Here is a 26,136-nt window from a genome sequence, read left to right as displayed (position 1 = left end):
ATCCAGAAAATAGATGACTTGCTGTTTAGCAGGGTCTGATTAAACTTGCAGCAGAATTACTCACACTGTGGTTGAACATGGTTCATCAATTTAATGGTGCATGAAAACAGAGACATATAAAAATTACCAGCATACAAAAAGTGTATCTTCCAGCTGTGCTGTTTTGTTCTGTGTTGGGTTGTAATGATATTGTTACAACTTGGATAATTCCTGCATGGAATGGCTTTGGTAAACATACTGTTGTATTATGACAACATTTTTGATCTCTGATTTCCAGCAAGGAAAACATTTCTAGAGGATCAAAAGGTTTAGTAAGAAATTAGGGAAAGAGGAGTTATTTCTCCCCCATTTCCATTTCTGGTAGTCCAGTTATTTTCTAATTCCTTTGCTCTGCTTCTGTCCTTGTCATAGGAACCTGTATATGCTTCTACTTACTCTCCTGTTATACCTGCTCTCCATAAATTTCATCCTTTTCTACCTATTAATCAGGTGAGCAAAAGTCTGCACGATTTAAGTGCTCAACAATTTCAAGTAAGCACATTTTAACTGTGTTTTTTAATGTAAAAAATTAATAATCCTCTTAACTGATTAACCTACTCAGTAAATGTAGCTTTAAAGAAACATAATGTTGTGCCACTATGCTGTGTACTCTTCTTCAATATACATTCTTTACTACTATTTCTCTTATGATTCTTTTCTAAAAATTCTGTATCTGCTTTAGACTGTATAGGTGAGAAAGTAAAGGAAGTAAACTTTATTGCATTCATTATAATACTGAAAACTTGTAAATTGCTAAAGAGGGTGTATAAAAGGAGTAGTATGTAACTACTGAGTATTTATTTTAGGATAAAATGCTGTGTACCCTGACCTCCCTGTAAGTAATGTGCATGTACAATGTAAGACATAACATCATCTAATTTACTGACTGTAAAAAAACTGCTTTTGTTCAGAGGTGACTTTCCCATGGTGCTTTTCCATAGTCCCTGTGTAAAGGATTTTAGCCTTGGCACATTCTGCTTCTATTCTCTGACTATCCCGTCTTCCTGCTTCTCTCTCTTTCTTCCTTTAAGGTCTATAGTACTAGTTTGAAAGAATCAAGCTCTCTGATTTCTGATGACCGTCATCCTTGGAGATGGAAGGTGAAATGCTATATAAACTTTCTATTTAATCTTTGGAGGGAGGAATGAGACAGAAAATTACACTCAGACCGATGATGCACGTTCCTCAAGCAACTTGTGGCTTTAGAGTTAACTTTGTATTTGCTTGGGAATAATGTGTTTTGTTTGCTGCTGCTCCAGTAAAAGTTAGAGAAGCTTCATGTGAAGTGTTCCTCAACATCATGTCTGTACCTCTGCAATTCCATCACAGACAATTTGAAGAATTAATAAATCATGAGAAATACAAACTTTCTACAGCCAGAACAGCATAACAAAGTTGTCTTTGAGCAGTGGGATAGTAGACCTTGATAGGTAAAAAATGCAAAGGCAGATGTGGGCAAAGAAACAAGCTGCAGAAAACCACAAGAAAAAAAGGAGAGCTGACTGGAAGGTCTCAATAAATCCATGCAAATCAAATTCTCCTGTATTACATCTCCTTGTCCCTTGCCTCCCAGCTCACTCTTGTGGTTCCTGTGCTACAAGGAATCCATTGGGTTCTTCATTCCCACAGTCTGTGCTGCATTCTGGGAGCTTTCTGACCAGCATGGGTAATGGCAGTGAATTGAAGGAGCAGACATTCATTGCTGGGTTGAGGATGGTGATTAAGGAAGAGGCTACTGGATATATTATAAACATTTAGATGACTGATATTTATCATTTCCATATTCACTTCCATAGCTGGTTTTGAATATGAGCTTTTACTATAAGAGTTTTTAATTAAACATTAAATTTTGGACTGAATGTTTTTTTAGTAACTGAAATGTGTTAGTGTTACCTCTGTCTTGTAAGTTCTGGATTTAATACAGCTTATTTACTTCAGATCACCTGTTAATTTTGTTGTGATAGAGCTCACCAGCTTTATGTATCTAGAAGATAACAATATAGTTTAATTTAATAATAACCCTCCAGTAATGACAGTAAGTCCTTTAATGAGCTGTTCATTCCATCTGTCTTAAAAGGAAGACAGTAAAAAAGGTGTTCATCTTTCCATTGACTATGGTAAGCTACATCCTGCTCTTTCTATTAGTAGGCTGCTTCCTTCTAGTGCAGTGTCAAGGTACATGCAAACTTCTTTAGGGTTTGTTTTTCTCTGGCACAGTTAATCACTTTGTTATTTGAACCAAACATGAGGTGAGAGTGTTCTGTTTTCCTCAAACCACTTCTGAACAGAAAGGCATACGTTTGCACTGGAGTTTTCTCTCCATGTTCTCTTATAACAAGGTCCATATAAAGTTGCAGAGGAAAATAACACAAAGACTTTTTACCATACTTGAAAAACTGCTGGATTCTCCTTAGGCTTTTTTTGTCTTAGGAGCTTAAACTAGAGAAGTGACTTGTATTAAAAAACAAATAGATAGTTTTTGAATCCTTCTTTTATATAATTTATAGCATTGGTTTTAAATATAGCCCTCTTCAGAAAAACAAATTATTTTGTGTTCATTCTTGGTTTGGACTCCCTCATGTAGGAGCAGCCTTGCTCTTCCACATAGAAAAGCATGAGTTATCTTACTTCTTGTATTAAAAGAAACCAAAACCAACAAAACAAAACAACACACCAGCATGCTAGCAGACCACCCTTTCTCAGTTTCTTGTGACCTAAAGGGAACATTGCTTGGACTGCAAAATTCTAAGGTGTAAGATGGAGCATTGCCTAGATGTGGCCCCTTCCTTAACAAGAACAGGGGAGTGCCTGCCATACCCTCAAGAAATGTGTTGCAGTGCTAAAAAAGATCAATATCACCATCCAACCTAGCCAAGCAGTGGGAGAAAGTAATCCCTGTTTCTGACTGTTCTTGTGTTGAGTCTATAAATCCTTCCCAGACTAAAAACAGGATCTTTTAGAAAAAACACGCAGCTTTAATTCTAAACTGTCAGCACACGGAAAATTCTCAGCAATTTTAAGTAATTTTTCATATGTTATTATTCTTGCTGTGTAAAATGTAGCTCTTAACCCTTTCTTCAGTGAAAATACATACTTATCTGATATAATCTGAGGTTGATTTTTTTAAAAATATTTCGACCATTTCCTGAAACCTTTCAAGATTGTCAGCATCCTGGGTAAAAGCATGGAGCCTGGAAATGGATGAGTTATTCCAGTACAGATTATCTGTTCCGAAAACTTTCCATGGGAGTTTTTGTCTCTCTTCTTTTTCTGTCTTTCTAGTTGGCTGGGTTGGGGTTTTTTCCCTTTTCAAATAACATTTCCCTTAAAAGCCTGGTTTACCAGACTTCTCTAATATCCTTTTCCAACCATCTATGTGATTATCTCTTCTTTATCTTCAACTTCTTCTGTATGTTGGTGTCATCATGAGGGTCTTCTCAGGGGATGAGACTACATCCTTTGCTTTCCATGTTCATGAAAACATTTTGATCAAATTTGGGATGAATCAGATCACTGCATGGCTCTTTCCTGTTTTGAAATAATTTTTCAGTCAGTTAACCAGCTTACAGCCTCTGTAAACTGTTCTGATATTTTTATATTGCTCAAAAAAATCTGCCTCAGAATGTCATCTGTGATTAACTCAAATATATTAAAGAAATCAGAGATAACTGTGTTAATATATTTAATCATACTTGAGCTCATCAAACTTACCATTTTGATTAAACCTGTTTTCCATAATGTGGAATGGCATTAATTATGTGCCGGTGATTTGATTCTTCATTGATTGTCTTTGCAGCAGTCTTTCCATGGGTGTCTGGAACAACCCACAGCTTGTGTGACCTGTTCCTACATGCTTTAGTTTTACTTCCAAATGATGTCCACATCTGAGCTTTTCTACTATTTATTTTCCCATTTTCAAAGGCTTTGTTAAAATTCATTCTTGTGTTTTGGGGCATCTCCTTTTCCAGCTGTTTTGTCTAAGATGTCAATGAACACATCCATCTATTGTACACAATAAATTATAATATTTCATTGAAATCAACCACCTTTTTAACGAAAAAAATTGCATTAGAGCTGTTTTATTCATAAGTTTTTACATATTATTTTTATTTTTTTATATACTAATTTTTGGTTTGACTTTTTTACAGTTGCAAATTTGAGGTTCTTCTTTCATATTATAATTTGGGTTTTCTAACTTAGAAATAAAATTTGGACTTAAAAGCTTCTTGAGTTTTAGCTTTCTTAACATGTTTTCTCCCAACTAGAATGTGCTGTGACCAGTTAATTCCTCTAGAAATGCTCCATGTGACAATTCTGAAAGCTTTCTAAACTGTTCCCAACTAGCAGGTGGATTTTTTCTTGACAGTGGAAATTTTTTTGACAGTTGCATTGGCTCTTATTAGCTTTCTAGCTATAGAAAATTATTATTTATTTAATCGTGGCATATACTTCTTTTTTTAAGCAGAACTGTTAAAGGAAATTAAGTTGATTGGGAATTGCTTGGTGTCTATTTAGTTTATAATATTTTAGTTCATTTATTCATTAGTAGATTAAGATAGGAGTCTTCATGCATTAGGAAGAGATCTAGTATGGAATTACTCCAAATTGTGTAACATATGCACCCAGTCTGATTTTTTTTTTTTTTTGGTTAGGAACTCCAAAGATGTTTTGCCCAATGTAACAGCTTGAAATCTTTATTTCTCCTATCCAACAGCTGTTTTCTTTTATCCTTTGACACAGCTCCAGAATTACTGACAATCTTTCTGGCAATTTATGTGTATAGTGATTAACACACATACTTTCTAGGTCTGCATCTTCAGAATTTTCAGTAGCTCTGTAGATTCTGAAGTTTCAGGTATTTCCTGGAGACAAAATCCAAAATTAAGACTCCTGTAAGATTAAAAATCCAAAACTAAATCCATATGATTTTACTTCTTTCTGCTTCTCCCTCACTTCCCTTATATTGTAATGGAAGTCAGCATCCTTACTAAGTTAAAAATATTTGTTTTGTGTATTAAATTTTACCTGTGCCTTCATTAGGTATTTATTAATTTGCTGCCCAGGTCTCCATTAATATATTGTTGCTGGTTTTTTCTACCAGCTTTTCATCCCAGAGGTGGCTGTGCTGACACTGGAATGGGTAGAGACTGGAAGGAAGGAAAGAGACTTCTTCAGTGTTTTTTTTTAAAACATTCAGAGGCTTTGACAGATGAGGAAATTACACTGGATAGACTTATATGCTGTTTGAACATTTCAGAGTTCTAGGGAAAAATCAGAGTTTTTAATCTTGATTATCATGGTTTGCAGTCACACTGTCTGGCTGTCCAGCTCTCTTTCCTGATAAATTGATACAAAGTGTTACTGCAGAAGGCTGCAGAAATACATGGAGCCAGAGGGAAGTAGTGGAGGGCTCTCATGGTCCTAATCCTTGTACAAACCATCTCTTGCCTTGTCTTCATTCTTCTGGCTGATGTCTACTAGTCCTGGTAAATGCTGAAAGCTACAACGTCTCTATATTAGAGTGTGCCCTGCAGTCACAATAGTTTTTATATAAAATGACTTATTTATTTAGTCTGATTGGTTTTTAAGAAAATCAAAAATAAGAATATCTTCTTTGTATCTTGAAAGGAGAAGAATGTTTGTGTTCACAAGTTTGTGCATATGTTTGTGTTTCCCTTCTGTGGTTCTGTGAGCCAGAGCAGTATTAAAGCTTGAGATTTTCATTTGTTTTTTTCAATTCCAGCAGCTAGGTTGTGAAGCAAAATGATGAATAGTATCAACTTGGAAGTAATTCTAGAGCTGACAGTCCCATGCATTAAAAATGCTTCTGTGTTTGACTTCTATTCAGGGTAATCTCTGAAATGTAGATAGTTTTAAAAGATAAGTATATTACAGTAATAGTCCTTTGGCCTGAAACTAGCTACAGCAGAGTATGTAAATTCAGTTTCTTTCCTACTTAAAGTACCATCATCAATCCTGTGTGAGAAGGGCACTGAGTGCACCTTCTGCTTCTAATCACTCAGCTGTTGGCTGCCAACCTCTAAAGCAAGAAAGGAAAGCTAAGGGTGACCTAGGGGGAAAAAAAAGAGGGAGTGGTAGAGACAATCACAGTCCTTGGAAAAATATTTAGTAGAGCTAGCTGACTTAAGAACTAGAGTGGAAGCCTCTGGAGAGACTGCTAATCCTGCCTGGAGAACTGAGTTATTGTAAGAGACTAATTAGGAATCACCTACTGAGGTTACACCACTTTTTTGTTTTACCCTGTGCCACCTGCAGATTTGCATGCTTGAAAACATCTGCTCATAGTCAGTAGTGATCTCACTTGTTTAGCAAGTCATGGTTCAAAAGAACAAGGCCTGGAACACAGAGTGAATAGTTTGCTTTGTGTAGAAGAGTGCCATCTGCCCTGGCTGGTAGTGTCAAGAAAAGGTCAAAGAGCACAGGCCAAAACCTTGTACTCACAGCGTAAAGGAGCAGCAAGACAGTGAAGCATTGCAGGGTCACTAAGCTCTGTGTGTGCCTTCACTGCAGCAGCTTGTTCCTTGCTTCCTTCCCTCTGCATCTGGCTGCTGAAATGTTCAGCCAGTCTTCAGCTATGTCTTTAGCAGGTTTTTTAAACATCTCTCTTTCTTTCCCCTAAAAAGCAAAGAATGGCAGATAACCAGGAGAGCCAAATGACCATTGAGGAGAGGAAACACCTGATTACAGCTCGAGAAGAAGCCTGGAAGTCCAAGGGTAAAGGAGCAGCCAATGACTCCACACAGTTCACTGTAGCTGGACGAATGGTAAAAAAAGGTCAGTGATGAAATGATCCCAATATAAATAAGACACTTCTTATCTGTCTAGTCAAAATAAAGTCAAACTAAAGCTATTCAGAAACAGCATCTTTATTTAGCAAGGTGAAGACTGTTGATCTTCAGCTGAATACCATGGCATGAGGCTGTTCACTTGAGTTTCTTGTGGGCGTGGTATTGATCCATTTTCTTCTGCACTGTTGCATTGTCATCCACTTATTACTGGACTCTGGCTGGCTGGTGGAAATCTATCGCTTGAACAGGGATATATGTTTTGGTTTTCCTTCTGATACAAATCACAGGGTATTGGATTATTCTTTCTTTCTTATTCTTCCTTTGAAAACCCAGCTGCACTGTCTAGAGAATAGTTGTGAAATCAAGTTGTTTCTGTTGCTGGCATTTCTCCCCCTCCTAGATCACTGGGAATATTTAGCAAACAAGTATTGTTTTTATGGATGCTGTCTTGGACAACAACTTGAAGTGTTATGTTTGGCTGAAGATTCCCTGGTTCTGCATAAAACCACAGAGCAGAAATGACAAGGGAGCAATGTTGACTTTTTGGGGATCTCATAAATTCAGTCACTGTTTCCATATCTAATCATTCTTCTAAAGAGGACAAGAGTCTCTGAAGGCTGTACATGGTAGGAATGCAGCTGTTCATGCAGCGTGCCTGGGGAGATTGTAGCTTTGGGAAGAAGGCACCTAAACTGATCTCTTGTGCTTAATGAATACAAGGTTTTGGGTTGTTACAAGGACTTGGTTATTAAACACAACAACACTGAACCTTGAATTAAATTACAACCATTAACAAAAAAAATCATTGTAGGGCAAGGGCAATACTGCAACAGGGGTAACTGCTTGCAGTCTAAGCCACAATCTGTTGGCAGACAAACATATAAAGAGTATTAGAAATTACCTCTGTTAGAAATGTACTTTAGCTGCTACTTATATTTTACATGGTTTTGCTGCTAGAAATGACAGTTTGTCACTATTTAAAGAGTAACCCTTTTTGGAGGGTCACCAAGAAAAACTGTTAAGTTGTCCACAGACCTGCTCTTTGAGATTTTTTTCTTTTTCTGCAAATAGATTGGTCTTTGGAAAGGAAAAGAAGTTGGTAGCATTTGCTCTTCTTAATGAGAAAAAGAAATTATCTTGAAAGGATCTCTGTAGGTGCTATAGTCGTTCTTTTGAAGAAGCAGAGTAATGCAATGACAATGAAATCAATAAAAGTAGCCCAAGTGAGATTTTAGTTAGATGTGTACTGGTTTATATCCTGAAAGAATAAATTATCATTATGAGTTTTTAATTTAAGATATTATGAGAAAGCAATGCAAAATAATATATTTGTTATATGCATGTGCACAGATGCTGTATTTTAATTGCTTCTTATGGCTGAAAGTTATTCAGTCCTAATTGGAAGGTGATCTTTTCCTAAGCAGTTCTAAATGTGTGGTCTTGTGAATTATGTGCTACTAGAGCTGCTTAAGAGCTGTGTCCTCTTGAGTGTGTCTTGAGGAAGGCTTTACCCATTGACTTAAAACCTGCTGGAATTTAGAATCTCTTAGGTAACGGGAAAAAATTGCTTGTGGAAAAGCTACCTAGTCATATTCCAAATTTAACTTGGTGTTTAACAAGTATGACAATTATATTGCTAGGACTTGCAGTAAAGATAGTGAAACATGTTTAATATATATTATTCTAGCACAATATTGGTTCAATCTGATCAAAATAACTAAAGGCTCAAACTTTCATGGCTCAGTAATTAGTAAACTATGGCTAAGTGTAAAGTAGATAATAAAGTGTAAATGGCTGTTTTCCATTTGCTGAAAGTCTAGGCAACCAAAGTTAATAGGTACAATTCTTTGTCTCTGTATGCTTTTCTACCTAATAAAACCCAAGACTCCTATAGAGTGCAGTTCTCCTACCAGAGAAGTGTAGATTCACATGAAAACTAAAACTGTAAAATCCATCCTTATTTTATCCACTGAGTCCAGAATTAATTGCTTTATGATAGTTACTGAAAAGGATGGAGGAGAGTACAGCAAAAGGAGAGGGTAATGCTTGATATGGTGGAGGCTCTAACTTCCATCTCTACTTCAATTTCCACATGTTCTTAAAAACCCAACAGGGCCCAAGAATTACTGTGAAATCCAGGGACAGCATTCACAAGTCAGATGCATCCTGTTATATGTATTAATAGAGATGTACTTAAATTTAAAAAACGGGGCAAGAGGGTGCCTAGAAAGATCATGGTGACTTCCCTGCCAAACGTATCTTTTTGTTCAAAACACTTCCATGTTTTTAAAATGTATCTTTTGGTACAGCTGGAGCCCAAAATGTAGACCAAATGAACTGCTGCTACCTTTTAAAGGAGAAAAATTTCTACATTCCAGAGAAAGCCTATATCTTGTGTTAGCTTGGTAAGAGACACTTGGAAATGAAGGGTTGTTCTTGTGAATGGGGTTTCTGATGCTACTGTTTAAAGGAGCAGGCAATGCCCTCTGCCATCTCTAATGGCAGCTGGGGAGGCTGGGGCAGTGTGCTGGCCTGTAGGAAGTAGCCAGTCTCATCTGCTTTCCCCAAATAGCTTCTCTGTCGTCACTGTTGGAAACACAGGCTGACTCATGGCTGCATTCCCTGTGTTCTGTGTCCCTGTGCAGGCCTGGCTTCTCCAAGTGCACTAACATCAGTAGCATCCCCTTTCCGGCAAAAGTCTACCACTCCAGTTACAAAGCCCTTGGAAGGTAAGAAATAAAAATGGCTGAAATATGGTCAGGCTTATTTACTTCCCGTCAATTAACACGTTTTACTTTCTGGTTTGCTTAGAAATTGAAGCCAGGCCTGATATGCAATTGGAATCAGATATGAAGCTTGACAAGTTGGAGTCATTCTTGGGAAGGCTGAATAACAAAGGTTGGTAATGTTACAAAGGCTGGCAGTGTAGCCACCTTCTGACTTCAGTAAATTGATTAAAGTGCCCCTTAGTTAAAATATCTTGTGCCAGAAACTGAGTATTTCTTTGCTCAGACTGCAGTTAACGATAATTTTATTTTTGTGATTCAGCCTTTGCTGAATTTTAAGAAGAAAAGCCTTTTGCAATTGTATTACAAATGTACATTAGAATAAGTCACAGATGCCTAAATAACTTTCTTAATTCTCTACACAATTCTCTAAACAATGTACAAATCTTTCTGTAGGGCAGAATTTCCTAAGAGCACGCAGCCAGTCTAAACCATATTGTCATATACAGTGAAATATCTTTAAATGTCCTATTAAAATCAAAATAGGATACTAAGCTGCTCCCAAGCACAATTCATTAATTTTCCTGCTCTTTTGAAAATTGACTCTGTAGCAGCTCATCAGCTTCCTTGTACAGCCTGTTGGCTATTTATGAAGCTCTCTAGAGTTGTATGGTGTTTCCATCTCATATTTCTGTCCTCCATTTGTAAGACAAAAATCTTTATGTAATTTGTAGTGTAACAAATGTGTTCACATTTCAGTACAGGAGGCACTAGTGCAGGATAATTACTGTGCCACACTCACTAGTCTGAGGTAGTGACTTTTCCACTTGTGATTCTAGATCTTTTCAAAGGCAGGAATTACACAGTTGGAGGCAAGATGGAATATACATGATCCTAAAATGATTACATCATCATACTATAGCAATTCCTTTACAGTGTTTAAGTTTTCATTTAGCCATATTTCCCTACCATTTTGTGCGATGATTATTGCATATGAGTAGCAGTTACACTGTTTCAATATTCTTTATGAACACACTTTTCTACCATCAATTAAAAAATGCTAACACAAAAACAAAACACCACCACCACACTGAAAAACAAATTACTCAGACAATTACCAAACAAGCCATGTTTACCTTTTCTACACTGAGAAACTCTAGTATGATTATTTACTGGGTGAGGTGTTTCTTTCCTGCAGTTGCTGGGATGCAGGAGACAGTGCTGACAGTTACAGGAAGATCTGTGAAAGAGGTGATGAAGCTGGATGATGATGAAACATTTTCCAAATTTTATCGCCATGTGGATTTCCCTTCCTCCTCAGTGCCTTTGGACCTTGATGAGGACTTCGATGCCATCTTTGATCCTTATGCACCAAAGTAAGAATTACTTTTTCCTCATTGTTTTGAGTGCAGACACAAGGGCAGTGTTCAAAATGTTCAGTTCTAAGTCATCTTGTAGGTATTTTAGTATGGGCACATCCACTTCTTCTGAGATCAGGCTCCTGCCTGAATTGACAAACTGATCCTGATTTCTTTTTGTTAGATGATTCTGATTGGAAAAATTAGATTATGATTATAAACACTACTTGTTTTTCAGGTTGACATCTTCTGTAGCAGAGCACAAACGTGCAGTTAGGCCTACACGGAGAGTCCAGTCCTCAAGAAACCCCCTAAAAATGCTTGCAGCAAGACAAGATATTCTTCATGAATATACTGAACAAAGACTGAATGTTGCCTTCATGGAGTCAAAGAGAATGAAAGTAGAAAAAAGTAAGCTAGCAGGATGATTTTACAAGACACCATCTTGACTTCCTAATTTAAAAAAAATATCCCACTGCAATAAACAGAACTGAAGGAATGGAACATATTCTCTGAGTGGCAATAAATTGATTGAGGTATAAGATGAAATGTAGATTGTCTAGGAGGCCTGGAGAGAAGGGCATGTGTGACTTCCTCAGGGAAAGCTACCTATAGCCACCTCCTGTACACAGATTTAATTATTTCTTTTTAGCACAGTCACCTTGTGCAGAGAGAGAGAGAGAGAGAGCCGCAATGCCTGCAGGGTGTGCAGGGTGAGGACAGGAGATCAAGGAAAGCAGATCCAACTTGGTCATGCTGGGGTGAGAGCTGGCAAGAATAGATGAATTTTTGTTCAGGTACACTGGCCTCAATTTTGGCCTAATTTTCTCTCAGAAGATGGAATTAGCCTTCTTGACTCATTATGATTAATTTCCATAAAGGATCAGTGCTTAGTGGCAGGGTTCATGCAAAGTGTTTTTCTTGTGAAGTTGCTTTCTCCTGACAACCAGATGGATGCCAAAGACATCACTGTAAAATTTACTCAAAGATTTGTCAAGCCAGTCTTATATTTTGGGGTACGTTTTCCCTATTACACTTCAGTAACAAAAGATCATCTTTAACTGTTGATTGTACAGATGAAAACACTAATTATATATGTTATACTTTGTTGCCATCTTATGAGAAGGATTTCCCTGAGTTATAAATTCATAAAGTATCTTGTCTTTGGCTGAGCAATAATCAAAAGTAGCCAAGAATCTGGGCTGTAAGTTTACAATAAAACACTACTAAGACTTTGAAATGTAAATGAGTGTTGCATCACACTGTCTCAGCCAAATTTTAAGGGAATTACAGTTAATGTCTCTGTGCTGTCTTTTATTATTAATTACTTATAAGGCATTGAAGATCTTCACAAAACATTGGGTAGGATGGTTCCTAGCGAAGTTTGTATTTCTGCCAAATAGCGTAATTCTGACACTGACAGTGTACTCTTGGATGATATCTAGAAATTTAGATAATCCTAAACCCACAAATCTTTTGGGCTAGTGGTTAATCTGAGTTCAACCTGCCTTTGCTGTTGCTATGGAGAAGAAGAAAAACTGGAAATAATGGGCAGAAATTACTTTCTTAATGCAACAACCAATTTTTTATTATAATTTTGTTATTTTTATGTCTGTCTTTCCTCCAATTTCTTTTTATATGTAAGTGTCTACAAATTCAAATTTCTCAGAAGTAGCACTTGCTGGCCTGGCAAGCAAAGAGAACTTCAGCAACATTAGCCTGCGGAGTGTTAATCTAACAGAGCAAAACTCTAACAACAGTGCTGTGCCATACAAGAAGCTAATGCTCCTGCAAATTAAAGGTATGTTGGAACTGCTTTTACTTTCTATAAATAATAGGCTGAATATAACATATGGGAGTTGCTACCACATTTAGATGCTAACTTGTTCTAGATCTTCAGGTCAAGATTTATATCCAAAACCTGAAAAAATAAGTGATAATTCTGTAAAAAAGTTAAACCTTATAAATAGGTTTTTATTGATCCACTGGTGTGTTTCCCAAGGGGAAAACAGAATATTTCAGAAATTCTGGCTATTCCCTGTGGAAATTCTTTGACTGTCCCATTCTTACAGTGCTCCATATAACTTGGAAATGATGTGACAGTATTCTTGCTCCACTTCCCCTTACTGTGCATAGTAACATCTCTGATTCTGCAAATAGCTAGGTTTTGGAAACCAAAATTCTTAAAATTCCTAAATTCTTAAAACTTTTTACTGCCTACAGAAATTGTGCTATGATTTCACTTAAGCAAATGTAAGTTCTGGAATTTTGCTGCTGTCTGTCGTTTACTTAATTCATTTATTTCCAGAAGGACACAGTTGTTAAAGCAAGAACAGGAAATAATAGAAATATTAGTTGATAGGAGACAACATTTGTTTTGTTTGCTGTGAGTAAACTCTTTTTCCACAGTAGTAGTCTTTTAATTATTCTTAAACAGTCTGTTTCCACATATTTTGCTTCATGTGCTGGGGTTGTTTGTATTTCGTTCAAAACAAATCAGATCGTGGCATTTGATAGTAGTAGTTGAAGGAATATAATTAGCTTTGTTTTCTCTTTAGGAAGAAGACATGTTCAAACAAGATTAGTTGAACCAAGAGCCTCATCATTGAACAGCGGAGACTGTTTCCTGTTGTTAACTCCACATTTATGTTTCTTGTGGGTAGGAGAGTTTGCAAATGTCATAGAAAAAGCGAAGGTCAGTACTGTTGTGAGGTTTTATTTATTACTTATTTTTAGAACAATTGCAGTATATGTCTCTGATGAAATTGAGCCTTAGTGCAAATTCTCTCAAAAAGTGGAATGTAACTGATAGTCCGTGAAAGGGAGATGTGCAGGTTTCCTGAAAATATGTTTTAGATCATGCACTGAATGAAAGCTGACGTTTGTGAAGGAGTGTGTAGTTTATGAAGCTGCAAGAGAAAAAAAAGGATATCCTCAGGATACAGACTGAACTCAAAAAAAAAATAGTCTGAATTGCAGGATGTCCTTTTTATTCCCATGTCCACTGAGATCAGTTGCTTTAAGGCAAATGAAAGAATGAATGCATTTCTGTAACATTTTTTTTTAGTGTCTGTTTATTTAGTGCAATAAATAATAACCATTTCTTCTTCTATTTGCTGTATTACATCTCATTTGCCTTCTTACTGAGCAAGAATATTGCACAAGTTTTCCAAAGACTTAAGCAATCCTGTTCAGATAACTGTTAATCTCTTAGGCTTCAGAACTTGCAACTTTAATTCAGACAAAGAGGGAACTTGGCTGTAGAGCTTCTTATATACAGACTATAGAAGAAGGAATAAATACCCATACCCACGCAGCCAAAGACTTCTGGAAACTCCTTGGTGGACAGACAAATTACCAGTGTAAGCATTGTTATAGTTACAGATCTGATGCTCTACCACAATAAAATAGTAGAGTCAGTTCTCTTTAGTGAAGATAGTTGGAAGTTAATTTTTTTTTGTTATTTTTGATATTCTTTTCCTTAAGCTGCTGGAAGTCCTGAAGAAGACGAAATGTATGAAGCTGCAATAATAGAAACAAATTGCATCTACCGCCTTGTAGAGGATAAACTCATTCCTGAGGATGACTACTGGGGAAAGGTGCCAAAATGTACCCTGCTGCAACCAAAAGAGGTATCGTGCCACTTACTGCTCCTGTGGTAAGTGCAGGAACATGCAGCTGATAATCACTTGTAGTAACTGCAAATGCTCGTGAAGAAGATTGCTGATGACTGGGTCCTCTGTATTTCTGAAAGGCTTCAGCAGATTTTTCTGCCTAGGGGTGTCCTTCAGGTCTTGAGAAATTAGTTCACATTATCTTCAAAGTAAAATACTATTATAGGAAGTGTAAATATTTTTTGCCAACAGTGGCTTACCCCAGAATCATGAAGTGCAAAACAAGTAGCACTTTGGAAAAACAAAACAAAATAAAACCTGCTTTTATTTCTATCCCTTAGCCAACTTTTCCTCTTCCAACAACCATTTCACCCATCTAAGTCAGAATTAGAGCAGGTTTCTAAAATGAAGACATGATGTGTTTTCTTGAAAGTATTGAAGTCGTTGCCTTTTGTCTATATTATGTGTTCTGTCAGCCCTCCCTGGCTGTAGGACAAGGCATTCTCTAAATGTCACAGAAAGCTGCTGAAACTGGACAGCTGTCAGTCATGCAAACAGAACCAGGTTTTTAGCAGTAAGAATACTCTAACCTGCTAGTGACGTTAGCCATCTAAAGATACACCTCACAGCATTCCCCCTACTTGCTTCCAGTCATCCTCAAAGACTGGACATCACAATGCAGACCACTGGCCTGTCCTTTCTTGCATTGCAGTGCTACTTGTTATTGTCACTGGAGAAACTCATATTTGGAGGAGTTTCTGTTCAGCACAAGGGCACTGGAGGATCAGGGTATCACCTAACCTAATGGTAGGTTGATTTTTTTGTTGTTGTGTGGTTTTGATTTTAGGTGCTGGTGTTTGATTTTGGCAGTGAAGTATATGTATGGCATGGAAAGGAAGTTACTTTAGCACAAAGAAAAGTGGCATTCCAGCTGGCAAAGCACTTATGGAATGGCACCTTTGACTACTCCAATTGTGATATAAATCCTCTGGACCCAGGAGAATGCAATCCCCTCATACCCAGGTATTGTAACTCTAATTTAGTCTCATTGCAGGTTTTTAGTTTTCTTGCCCTCTTTTCACAGTGTTTAATTTGATTCTGTGTCTTTTGTTCCCTTGCACAGAAAGGGACAGGGACGCCCAGACTGGGCTGTATTTGGCAGACTCACAGAACATAATGAGACGATACTGTTCAAAGAAAAATTTCTTGATTGGACAGAACTGAAGAAACTCAATGAGAAGAATTCTAGTGAATCCCTTCACCAGAAGGTGCATATAATAAGCATGCTAGGTATTTCAAACTAGATGACCTAGTTGGGATGGCAATCAGGGAACCTTGTACTCAAGGATCAAGAGGACATTTTTTTATCTTGTGGCTTTGACGTAGGGGTCAGAACATCACCTCCTACAGTGAACCCAAAGAGTTGTTTTATATTACTATTATTTATAGATTACAATATAATTATATTTTATGTATTGTTTTTATATACATTATGTATAAATATAATAATATATTATACATTATTTATTATTGTTATTTATATATGAGCCAGGCAGCTCAATGAGTACGTCTGAGGTGGCTTTGACAGGGTACCAAACAATGACAATGAGATACTAAAGTACTGAGATATGCAGGAGTCAAAATGTTTGACTGGAATTGTGGGGCAAGAAGAAGAAAATGCTGTGCTCAAAGAAACCTCTTCTCTGTGTTTTCTGACAGGAAGAATCCAGATCTGACTCTAAACCATATGATGTTATGCTAATGGTAGCTGTGCCTCAAACAACTGTGGGCACAGTCTTGGATGGAATGAATATTGGCCGGGGCTATGGACTGGTAGAAGGAGAAGATGGGAGGCAGTTTGAAATTATCACTGCCTCTGTGGATGTCTGGCACATCCTGGAATTTGATTATAGTAGACTGCCTAAGCAAAGCATAGGGCAGTTCCATGAGGGAGACACATATGTGGTGAAGTGGAAGTACATGGTGAGCACTACAGGTTAGTGAACAATTCCATTTTATTCCATTTTATCCATGCAGAAGTGCAGCTGAAACTCCTGCTGTTAGCGGTGAGATCCAGACCTAGATTTCCATGGATATGAGACAGCTTGAAAAGTTAGGGATGCTAATTTAGCCTTCCTATGTCATTAAAAAGTGAAGTTGTGTATTTTGTTTAAAAGAAAGCAGTAGGAAATAAAGAAGTTGTACTTATTTTTAATACACCAAACGTAATGCTGTCCATCTCTGCTTTTACCCACCATTGGTAAGTAATGAACTATCACAGGATAGTTCATTAAGCCAGAATTATGCCCACATCTTAATACCAAAATAACTAGGCAGTTGGACTAATGGCAGTGGTCTGAATGTCTTGCAAGAGGCAAGGTAGGCTTAGCAACAAGAAAAACCTTGGCTGGTTGTGGAGATCAGTAACAATGACAGGAAAAGCCCTTGCCAGCTCGTTGTCCTTGCTATGCTTTCTGCTGTTGCTGGAAACCCTTTGATCTGGATTTGAGGCTCAGCAGTGCTCTGACAAAGAGCTTGAGAGCAACAGCTAAAGCCTGAGGACCAGGAGCTCCATAAGCCCATTGGAACTCTCCCCTTTGGCACTAAACTAAGAATAGGTGGGTTTTGTGGTAAGTTAAAGACAAATAGTCTAAAACTGATTGTTCCAAATAGCAGTATATTAAAGTCAGTTGAAAGCACCACAACAGTTATACAGCTTCAGGCTTTTAGCCAAAAAAATGTAGGTAGGTCTTAGTCAGGATCGTTGAGACCAGATTGTGGCAAATCCAAGAAAAATACAAAAGTCTTGGGAGAAGTGGGTAACACTAGTACTGAACTGTAAACAGTCTTCTAATCCAAATGGATGAAAACATATTCTATCACTCCAAAACAGAATAAATTTTTATGTAGGAGGCAGTGCTTTTATGGGCTGAATGTACAGATAAGAATGAAACCCATAAATTTTAGAAGTGAGCAGTGGTTTGAGAATTCTCAACTTGAAAAAAACAGGATGCTTTCTCCTGAGTGTTTCAGTTGGACGCTGCTCAGCACTGCTGGAATCAAGGCAGACATGTTAACATTTTTTTAAAATCTGTTTTAAAACTCTTGGGTTTTTTAAGTCTTTGGTTTAATTCTACGTGTTTATTCCCTATTCACTGGAAAGAGTGTAATATTCTGTAAGTGGCTGTGTTGTGAATTTCACTTGCTGTAAACATGATTTGCTTATCATAACAATTAAATACCAATTCTTAAGGAAAAAAAAAAAAAAGCAGCTGCTCTCTCTTGCTGCCAAAGAACAGTTTGTTATGTGGAAAATGAGCCATAATGCACTCTTCTGCTAACATTACTGGACATACCATTTCACATGCAAATTGGCTCAAATGTTGTCAGTTATTTTTCTCCAGATAGTACCAGGTCTTTCTACTTTTTCTGCAATCAACAGAGGCATCTCTGCCTGTGGGCTTACATCCACTTGAGGAGACAATGCCAGCTCTGCACAGAGACATTCTGGCTTGAAGACCTAATGTTCCTTCAATTGCACATTTTTTCTTTCCTGTTCTGGATGGGATAGTGCTGAGCTGGCAGATGAGATTAAACCATGTGCTTTTTAAACCTATAGCCAGAGTACTTTCTTCAGCATGTGCTCTCTGTTTCACAGTTGGAAGCAGACAAAAAGGAGAGCAACAAGTACGGGCTGTTGGAAAAGAGAAATGCGTGTATTTCTTTTGGCAAGGAAGGCACTCCACAGTGAGTGAGAAAGGAACATCAGCGCTCATGACAGTGGAACTTGATGAAGAGAGAGGAGCACAGGTGAGCTTTCTAGGTGGCAGACCTGGTAAGATTTGCCTGTCTGGGTAGCCATGAACAGTAAACAGGAATGATCTTTTTTACTTCCTCCCTTTCTGTAAACATGTTCTTGCCATTACAAATAGTCAGACCTCAAAATTACTTTTGACATTATTCCAACTGCCAGAGACACATAAGCTCCTTTATGGATTGTCATTCCCAAATGCTGCTTCTAAGGATATTTCTGAAAAAGGCTGAAGAAGAAGGTCTTTTCTCCCTTCCCTGCAGGAATAGGTGAAGCACAGTTACACAGATTCATGCTGTCCTCTCAAGTACATGTTCAGATAGCAGGACTGTCTTCCTAGTGTTAAGGAGAAGTACTTTCCACAGGCCAAGACAAAAAAAATATGTTGGAAATTTTCAATTTGCTTACTCTGTAATTACATACTAATTGCATTGTTTGCAGAGATTCTAGCAAATGCAGTTTGAAGCTGAGAGAACCAGCTGGTTTGCTTTGTCTTTAGGCAGACTTGGGCTTTGCTGTGCCTTCACTGTTACCAGCTTACAAGATGGGTGGTTTAAAGTTAGTTTCTGTACCTTGATCCTGCTTTAGTTAGTTTTTTAACAGCAGCATAGAAATAACCAGCAAGACAAGAGTTCATACAGGAGAAATATAAGTGTGAGAGTCTCTGCAACATAGCTGGTTTAGGAATTTGACTATGTCCAAATGCAATGTTTAGTGAGCAAAGAACATGCATATTATCACAGAAATCTTAATTTCATTTCATATCTTTAGTTCCTATGTTATCTCCATAATGGTTTCAGTGAACATTGATCAAGGTGGACAGGTTATGTAAAAATTCATAAAATTCAAAAAATGGTTAGTTTAAACCAATTTAAATTAAAGTTCATTTGGTATTCCATTATCCTCTTAAACTCAATTGCTGGATTCCAGCTAGAGGTTTCTTTTAATAGGCCACATATGGAACCCATTGCACACTGATATATGGTAATTTAAACAATAGTCAGCAGTTGTAAAGTAGAAGGAAAGCCATCTTCATGGGTGGCCATAACTATATAATTTTTAATAATCCATAGAGGCCAGTTTTCATGAGTCTGTATACTTGCTTTATTTTTTTACTGAAGAGTGGTGTTTTCAATTTCCAGGTACAAGTGCTTCAAGGGAAGGAACCACCGTGCTTCTTGCAGTGTTTCCAAGGAGGGATGATTGTGCATGCTGGAAGAAGGGAAGAGGAAGAAGAAAATGCACAAAGTAAATTATTGTTAGTTAAGAGTTTCTGCCCCAAAATCCTTTTTTAGCTGTTGTGGAGGGCTTTATATCCAATTACCATACTCTGTAGAAAAGAAAAATTAATGCCATGAAACCTTGAGGCAGCTTTGCAATACTTTGTTTCAAGGTACCCTTTTTCTTTTTTGAGCAGAGAATGGGTTTTGTCACCCTAGAGCATGCTGACTTGATTGTATTGATGCACATACAGGTTATTTTAGTTTGGTTTTACTTAAGCCAAGTGCCCATTTGCTTTAAAGTAGGTTCTTTTCTACACAGTCTGGGAAAGAAAAGTGTTTTTATGATCAGTTCTGCTCCAAAGAAAGCTCTAAGCTTTTATTACCCAATCATTGCTTTTTGTAACCTATTCCTTGAATGCGGTCATGGAGGTAGGAGAATTTCAATGGAAGTGTAGCTTGGAGATGTTCCAGTTTTCACTTGACTGTGACCTTATGTTCCTAAGGTGCAGAGGGGAAGAGGAGCTGAATAGGAGGAATTCTGTATTTGTTTCCTTCTTCACCACATAAAGCAGCAGAATTTGACTCTTCTGCTCTGTTAAGCTCTTCAGCTCTCAGTACTTGCACCCTTGTAGCAAGGTTTTAGAAGTCATCTTTTCTGCACAGGTTTTTTGAAGTAATGTTAGCCAAACCTGGTGCTTAGCTAGTTCATTCTGTGACAAGTAGGCATGCAGTATGAGAACAGCTGTTCCAGAGCAGAGGTTTTGAATTTTCAGTCCCATGTGATTTTCTAATAGTGCTGCTCTGTTCCTGTCTGCTTCAGGTGATTGGAGGCTTTATTGCGTGCGAGGAGAAGTTCCCAATGAAGGAAACTTACTTGAAGTAGCGTGTCACTGCAGCAGCCTGCGTTCCAGGACATCCATGATTGTCCTTAATATCAACAAAGCTCTCATCTACCTGTGGCATGGCTGCAAAGCACAGTCTCACACCAAAGATGTAGGAAGAACAGCAGCCAATAAAATAAAAGAACAGTGAGTCTCTGACCTGAATTTTGAAAATGATTATATAGACTACCAATTTACTTGAAGCTGTCTTACTCAAAATTTGAAATGAATGAAGCTGTCCTCTAAGTACAAATGCAGCATGTGCATGCTTAGTCAGGAGGAGGAGTGAAGGTTGGTTGGTTTGGGAGAGTGGAGAAAACTCATATCCTGTAATTACTTTCACTGAAGGTCAAGTGCATTTATTAATAGACTCATAGAACGTTTTGAATTGAAGAGGGGAAGACCTTAAAGATCATGTCATTCCAGTCCCCCAGTCCCCCTGCCATGGACAGAGATACCTTCCACTAGACCACCTTGCTTAAAACCCCATCCAGTCTGGCCTTGAACACTTCCAGGGATGGGGCATCCACATTCTTCCTACTATACTAATTACAGTTAAAACAAAGTCATTTTCCATTTGGAGTGAGATGCGAAACATCTGAATAGCAAATTAGGTAGGAGGTAGGTAGGAGGATTAAAATCCAGCCTTGTGAATAAGGAAGAGGAAATCAACTTGGGAAAGCATGCAAGGAGGACAGCAGCCATTACAAAAACAGGCAGTGAGAATCCCTACTGAGAACTCATGTGAGCATCTCCTTCACTCTAGAAATGTGATCCAAATGCTACAAGTATAGCTGTTGAAATTCCCTGTCTTTTTTTTTTGATAATTTTTCAAAGTGCCTGTGTTGGCATGAAGTCAACAACAAACCTTTAGGGTACTTCTGGGGTCCGCTAATGCGAGTGGACAACAGGTTTGTGTTAGCTGTGTTTGGGGCAGGAACACTGAGTTTACTCTTCCTTTGTGTTTTATAGGTGTCCTCTGGAGGCAGGGCTGCACAGCAGCAGCAAGGTGACAATTCATGAATGTGATGAAGGGTCAGAGCCCTTGGGATTCTGGGACGCATTGGGGAGGAGAGATCGGAAGGCCTATGATTGCATGTTGCAAGGTAGACCTGCCTTCCTGGCTTTGGCACTTGCATTTACTTCACTGGTCTATAGAGCTGTCAGATTTAATGTAAAGTTTTTGAAGAACTTCTTTGGTAGTTGAGTTCATCAGAGAAATGCTTCCAAATATTTTACTGAATTAATACTGTTCTAGAAGGAAAGTACTGGAAAACCAAGTGTTTCATTTTGTTCTCCCCCGCTTGTGCTGGCCCTTTGTATTCAGGAAGCACAGAGGAATAGTTAACACTGTTACCAGTATATTTTGCTTCTCTTCTGAAGGGATTTAAGCAGCAGTTCTGCACACATTCCCATCCAGCCTTTGCTTTGAAACTGCCAACAGAGGTAGCAGGGGAATTGATTTACCAAGTGGAAAATTTGTCAGCTAACTCTGAGATGGGTTTGCTTCACTTAAGCTGCTAAACAGCCAGTTATGAAATGGCTGATAGTAACTAACCAGGATCGGATTCAGACTGATGGCAGCCAGCCACTCAGCTCTACTTCTTTACAGCTGTTGCTAGTCCCTCAAGACATCTGGTTGTCTTTCCTGATTTTTCAAAACCCAGAAAACTTACAGTCACTTTTTAAGTGTATTGTTAGTTTTTATAATTAAGTCTAACATTTTTTGTTGTGACTCTTCCTAATTTTTGTTCTTTAAAGATCCTGGAAAGTTTAATTTCACACCCCGCCTGTTCAGCCTCAGTAGTTCATCAGGAGAATTCTCAGCCACTGAGTATGTTTACCCTTCAAGAGACCCTGCTGTCATCAATTCCATGCCATTCTTGCAAGAGGATCTTTACACTGCCCCACAGCCAGGTATGTGCTTTATAAAAATACTTAAGTAACAAGAAAACAGATGACTGTATCCTGCATCAGGCAGTGTCTCAGTAACTGTAAGCACTTTTAACTTGATATATCACAGGAAAATATGTGCATGTGATGCTTATGCGGTACTAAGCAGTAACAGTAATTTTTCCATTATGAAGATGCTGAGAAATAATCAAGTGTATGTATCCCAGAAGCTTGCTGTAAAAATACATTGTTTATATCAGAGAATCAAAGTCCAGCTGAAGTTTAGCCAGGTGATTAACAAAAGAGACTGGTAAGATGTGAAATGATCCTGTTGTGATGCAGACAAGCATATAAGACTGGGGTTGTTTAGGGGATTACAAAACAAATAAGTGGCTAATGATGGATTTGTTATTTTCTGACTGTGTAGCACTCTTCCTTGTTGACAATCACCATGAAGTGTACCTATGGCAAGGCTGGTGGCCTGTGGAGAACAAAATCACTGGATCAGCTCGAATCAGGTGGGCTACAGACAGGAAATGCGCCATGGAGACAGTGCTCCGGTACTGCAAAGGTAACAGACTGCTGTGCCTGACTGCTCTGAGTGTGTCACACCTGTCCATGCCTTCTATCCTGAGCTGAAAGGTGCTCCCCCAATGCTATCAATAAACATCAGTTTATTTAATGATACATTCTCCACTCTTTCTTAGCAAAACATTTGTCTAGTAACAGCATTGTTCCCAAATTGCCAAGATTCTCTGCTGACTCCACTCTCAGTGGAAAGCCTTTATTTAATGTGTTACACCTCAGAATCACAAATTAACAGTTTAAACATTCTCACTTAAGCCTCCAAACTTAAGCTTGGTTGTTGGCAGAACACTTCTGATAAGCATACAGAAGGTTTCATTTACCTGAATTTGGCTAATTTCAGACCATCAGAGCCTGCTTACTCTAGTCTAAGTCTGTTTTTAGATAAGAAAGTCTCTTTAAGATAAGAAACACATTGGGTTAGAAGTAGCCATTGGGGATTTTCAGCATATATGTTTTAATCTTTGCAGTCAGACACAGTAAAAGGCAGGTGTAAGAATACTGCAAAACATGTTAGAAGGTCCCATATTAAAAATAAATGCTGGAAAATTTATTCTTTCTGCCTTAAACTGCTTCAGCTTTTCAGGAAAAAAAATAGATAGCCTTAGGAGGTAACTTTGGATAGTGAGTGAGATTTCAAAATATTGTACTTTTTGTAATTTCTTCCTCTTTTTTTGTATTTTGACTTATTTTAGGAAAAAATGTAAAGAAGCCCCCAAAATCCTATCTAATTCATGCTGGCCTAGAGCCTCTGACGTTCACTAATATGTTCCCAAGTTGGGAGCACAGGGAAGACATCGCAGAGATCACAGAAATGGTAAATCTTTTCATTGCATAATCTGTTTCCTATTGCTAGTAACTGTGTCTTTGTTGTCAGTAACATTGGTTGTTTCCACTGTCAAGCCCCAAGATCCAGAGGATAAACTTGGACAGCACAAATTGGGAGTCTGCACAGGAAAAAAATCAACAGCTAAATTCTGACTGGGAATATGTATATCAGAGGCACTGATGTTTTATTTTTCATGTAACTTCTCATTTTTTGTTAAAAACATAAGGGAAGTGTTACCTGAATCATCTCTTAGAAAGAGATGTGCTAGAGGTTGAGCTTAACAGAATAGCTGTTTTAGTCATGCAGCAATGATGCAGCAGTTCTGGTCTGTTCCCCACGTTCAAAGTGCAGGGGAGCAAAACATCTCTCAAAGGATCAGCTGGCTCCAAGGGCTCTGTTACTGACTTCCTCACCTGGGATTCAGAGTCACAGCCAAATTACATGAGGCTGCTTTAAAAGCTTTCAATGAAGGGGCATCTCAACACAATGACATTTTCTGTTTTGTACGTCTTCTGTAGCCATCCATAGTAGGAAATGTTGGCTTCATGAGTAAACAGATTTCAGCCTTAAACTGAGATTCTGGGAGTACAGGATATCCTTCTGCTAAATGCAGACCAGTTTTTAGCCATGAAATTGTTGTAGGGCAGGTCTGTTGGCCTGTGTGCACATTTGGACATACAGCTTTGTGCTCAGGCAGAGCAGGTTATCCCATGCCATTTGCAGATGGCCATTGGTACAGTTGATGGTTTCAGCGTTGTGATCCTATTCTCTTGTTTTCTCCTTCCAGGATGCTGATGTTTCTAATCAGATAATACTTGTAGAGGATGTGCTGGCCAAGCTGTGTAAAACAGTGTATCCATTAGCAGATCTCTTAGCTAGGCCTCTGCCTGAGGGAGTTGATCCACTGAAGCTTGAAATTTACCTTTCAGATGAGGACTTCGAGGTAAGGAGAGAATAGGTGCACTGTTAACTCTGTGCATCTATGCCTAACCATGCAAGAAAGTAATTTGCTGTTTGTGCTACTCATCAGTTGTTTTTGCTAATAGTACATCCTCTCATTTTAAATGCAGGTTGCATTAGAGATGACAAGAGAGGAGTACAATGCACTGCCATCTTGGAAGCAGGTTAACCTGAAGAAGGCAAAAGGACTTTTCTAAGCTGTGTTTATGGACGTGAGCACTAAAGGGATGTCCACTATCACTTTCTATGTCCTTTAGAAGAATTGTACCCTACATTTACAGAACAAATAAAAATAATCTGAAGTTGTTAGTGACTACCTATCTGGAGGTGTGTAATATTATAATAAAAGGCCAAGAGAACTCTTTGAAAATGGAATTAAATTTGGACTCTTAAAGGTAATGTGTTTAAGCTCCGTTCTCCTATGCACTTAAACAGTAGCTTCTTGAGCTACTGCTGCAGGTGTCCTTTGGCTATATCCAATACTTGCCATTTTTGTTTCTAAAGAAGTTCTCTTTGTAAAGTGTTATTTTGTTAGTTTGTGGATTACAAAGAATTTATATTTATATAAACACATAGAACAAGTATGTATTTAACAATGCAATATATATTCACTTTCAAGACGTCCATGTCAAAACTACAGAAAAGTAGCTGGATGGCAGTTGCTTTTACTGAATTAGCTGTACCACCCATATGTATCTCCTTTGCATTCTGAAAAGTTTCTCTTTGCAATAGTTAATAATTGTTCTCAGTGCTGCTTCAGGTGCTAAACCGAACAAAGCGTTTGTATTTATAGCATGGATTTCTTGAGAAACGATGCAAATCAACCTTTATACTTTATTATCCAAAAATGTATAGTGCCTTGTTTTTTGTGTACAGTTTATATACAAAACAAAAAAGATTGGTCTGCATTTTGAAGATGGCTTAGAACAGTCTCCTATGTTACTTTTATAATAGTAGAAATAAAAACATCTCAGTTTCTAATACTTGTTGTAAACATTAAACATGTCTTTTGTGATATAAGAACCAAAAGTAAAAAGCTTCTGAATAAACTCTTAGCGATGCTCTGACTTGTCGTTAATTTGTACTGTAATCTGTACTAGCATTGGAACCTTCCATAACAGTATTTTCTCAAAATATTTTAACCTTAGATGTCTGTGGGTATTGTACAGAGTTATAATTTGAGAAGCAGATAATATAGAAAATAATCAATGTATGAGATAAAGTTGGGGAAAACTTTAAAGCTAAATGTTGGAACATGTAAGTCACACAACTCTGTATTCTTTGGATTTCCCTGTTTTATATGAAACCAAAATTATTATGCTGGTTTTCAAAATTTGAAAAAAATCTTTTCAACTTTTGTGCAATTGGGAGTAAAATTTGAATTGAAAATGAGCATTGTGTCCATTCT

At 37.8% G+C, this 26,136-nt stretch overlaps 1 protein-coding gene across 19 annotated transcripts in view; it reads left to right on the top strand.

Annotated features, from left to right (window-relative positions):
- SVIL (supervillin) overlaps positions 1-25,795 on the top strand; it is a 134,494-nt gene extending 108,699 nt beyond the window's left edge. For 14 of the 19 annotated variants that reach the window (XM_058830679.1, XM_058830680.1, XM_058830685.1 and 11 more), the window contains 23 exons: positions 412-489; positions 1,071-1,139; positions 6,684-6,834; positions 9,494-9,577; positions 9,660-9,746; positions 10,773-10,950; positions 11,171-11,343; positions 12,578-12,733; positions 13,491-13,627; positions 14,147-14,294; positions 14,419-14,564; positions 15,394-15,569; positions 15,670-15,814; positions 16,266-16,542; positions 18,205-18,356; positions 19,500-19,605; positions 20,401-20,608; positions 21,434-21,567; positions 22,223-22,378; positions 22,782-22,925; positions 23,635-23,756; positions 24,556-24,711; positions 24,839-25,795. In XM_058830679.1, the coding sequence (XP_058686662.1) occupies positions 412-489; positions 1,071-1,139; positions 6,684-6,834; positions 9,494-9,577; positions 9,660-9,746; positions 10,773-10,950; positions 11,171-11,343; positions 12,578-12,733; positions 13,491-13,627; positions 14,147-14,294; positions 14,419-14,564; positions 15,394-15,569; positions 15,670-15,814; positions 16,266-16,542; positions 18,205-18,356; positions 19,500-19,605; positions 20,401-20,608; positions 21,434-21,567; positions 22,223-22,378; positions 22,782-22,925; positions 23,635-23,756; positions 24,556-24,711; positions 24,839-24,925 (3,270 nt within the window). In that variant the 3' untranslated portion in view covers positions 24,926-25,795. The remainder of the gene's footprint in view (positions 1-411; positions 490-1,070; positions 1,140-6,683; positions 6,835-9,493; positions 9,578-9,659; positions 9,747-10,772; positions 10,951-11,170; positions 11,344-12,577; positions 12,734-13,490; positions 13,628-14,146; positions 14,295-14,418; positions 14,565-15,393; positions 15,570-15,669; positions 15,815-16,265; positions 16,543-18,204; positions 18,357-19,499; positions 19,606-20,400; positions 20,609-21,433; positions 21,568-22,222; positions 22,379-22,781; positions 22,926-23,634; positions 23,757-24,555; positions 24,712-24,838) is intronic. The other 5 variants (XM_058830689.1, XM_058830688.1, XM_058830687.1 and 2 more) reach the window with 1 other exon arrangement.
- Positions 25,796-26,136: the final 341 nt, after the last annotated feature.

This window comes from Poecile atricapillus, chromosome 2, assembly GCF_030490865.1.
Source record: "Poecile atricapillus isolate bPoeAtr1 chromosome 2, bPoeAtr1.hap1, whole genome shotgun sequence".
NCBI lineage: Eukaryota > Metazoa > Chordata > Aves > Passeriformes > Paridae > Poecile > Poecile atricapillus.
The sequence above is the reverse complement of the archived record's forward strand: the minus strand, read 5'-3'. Positions and strand labels throughout refer to the sequence as shown.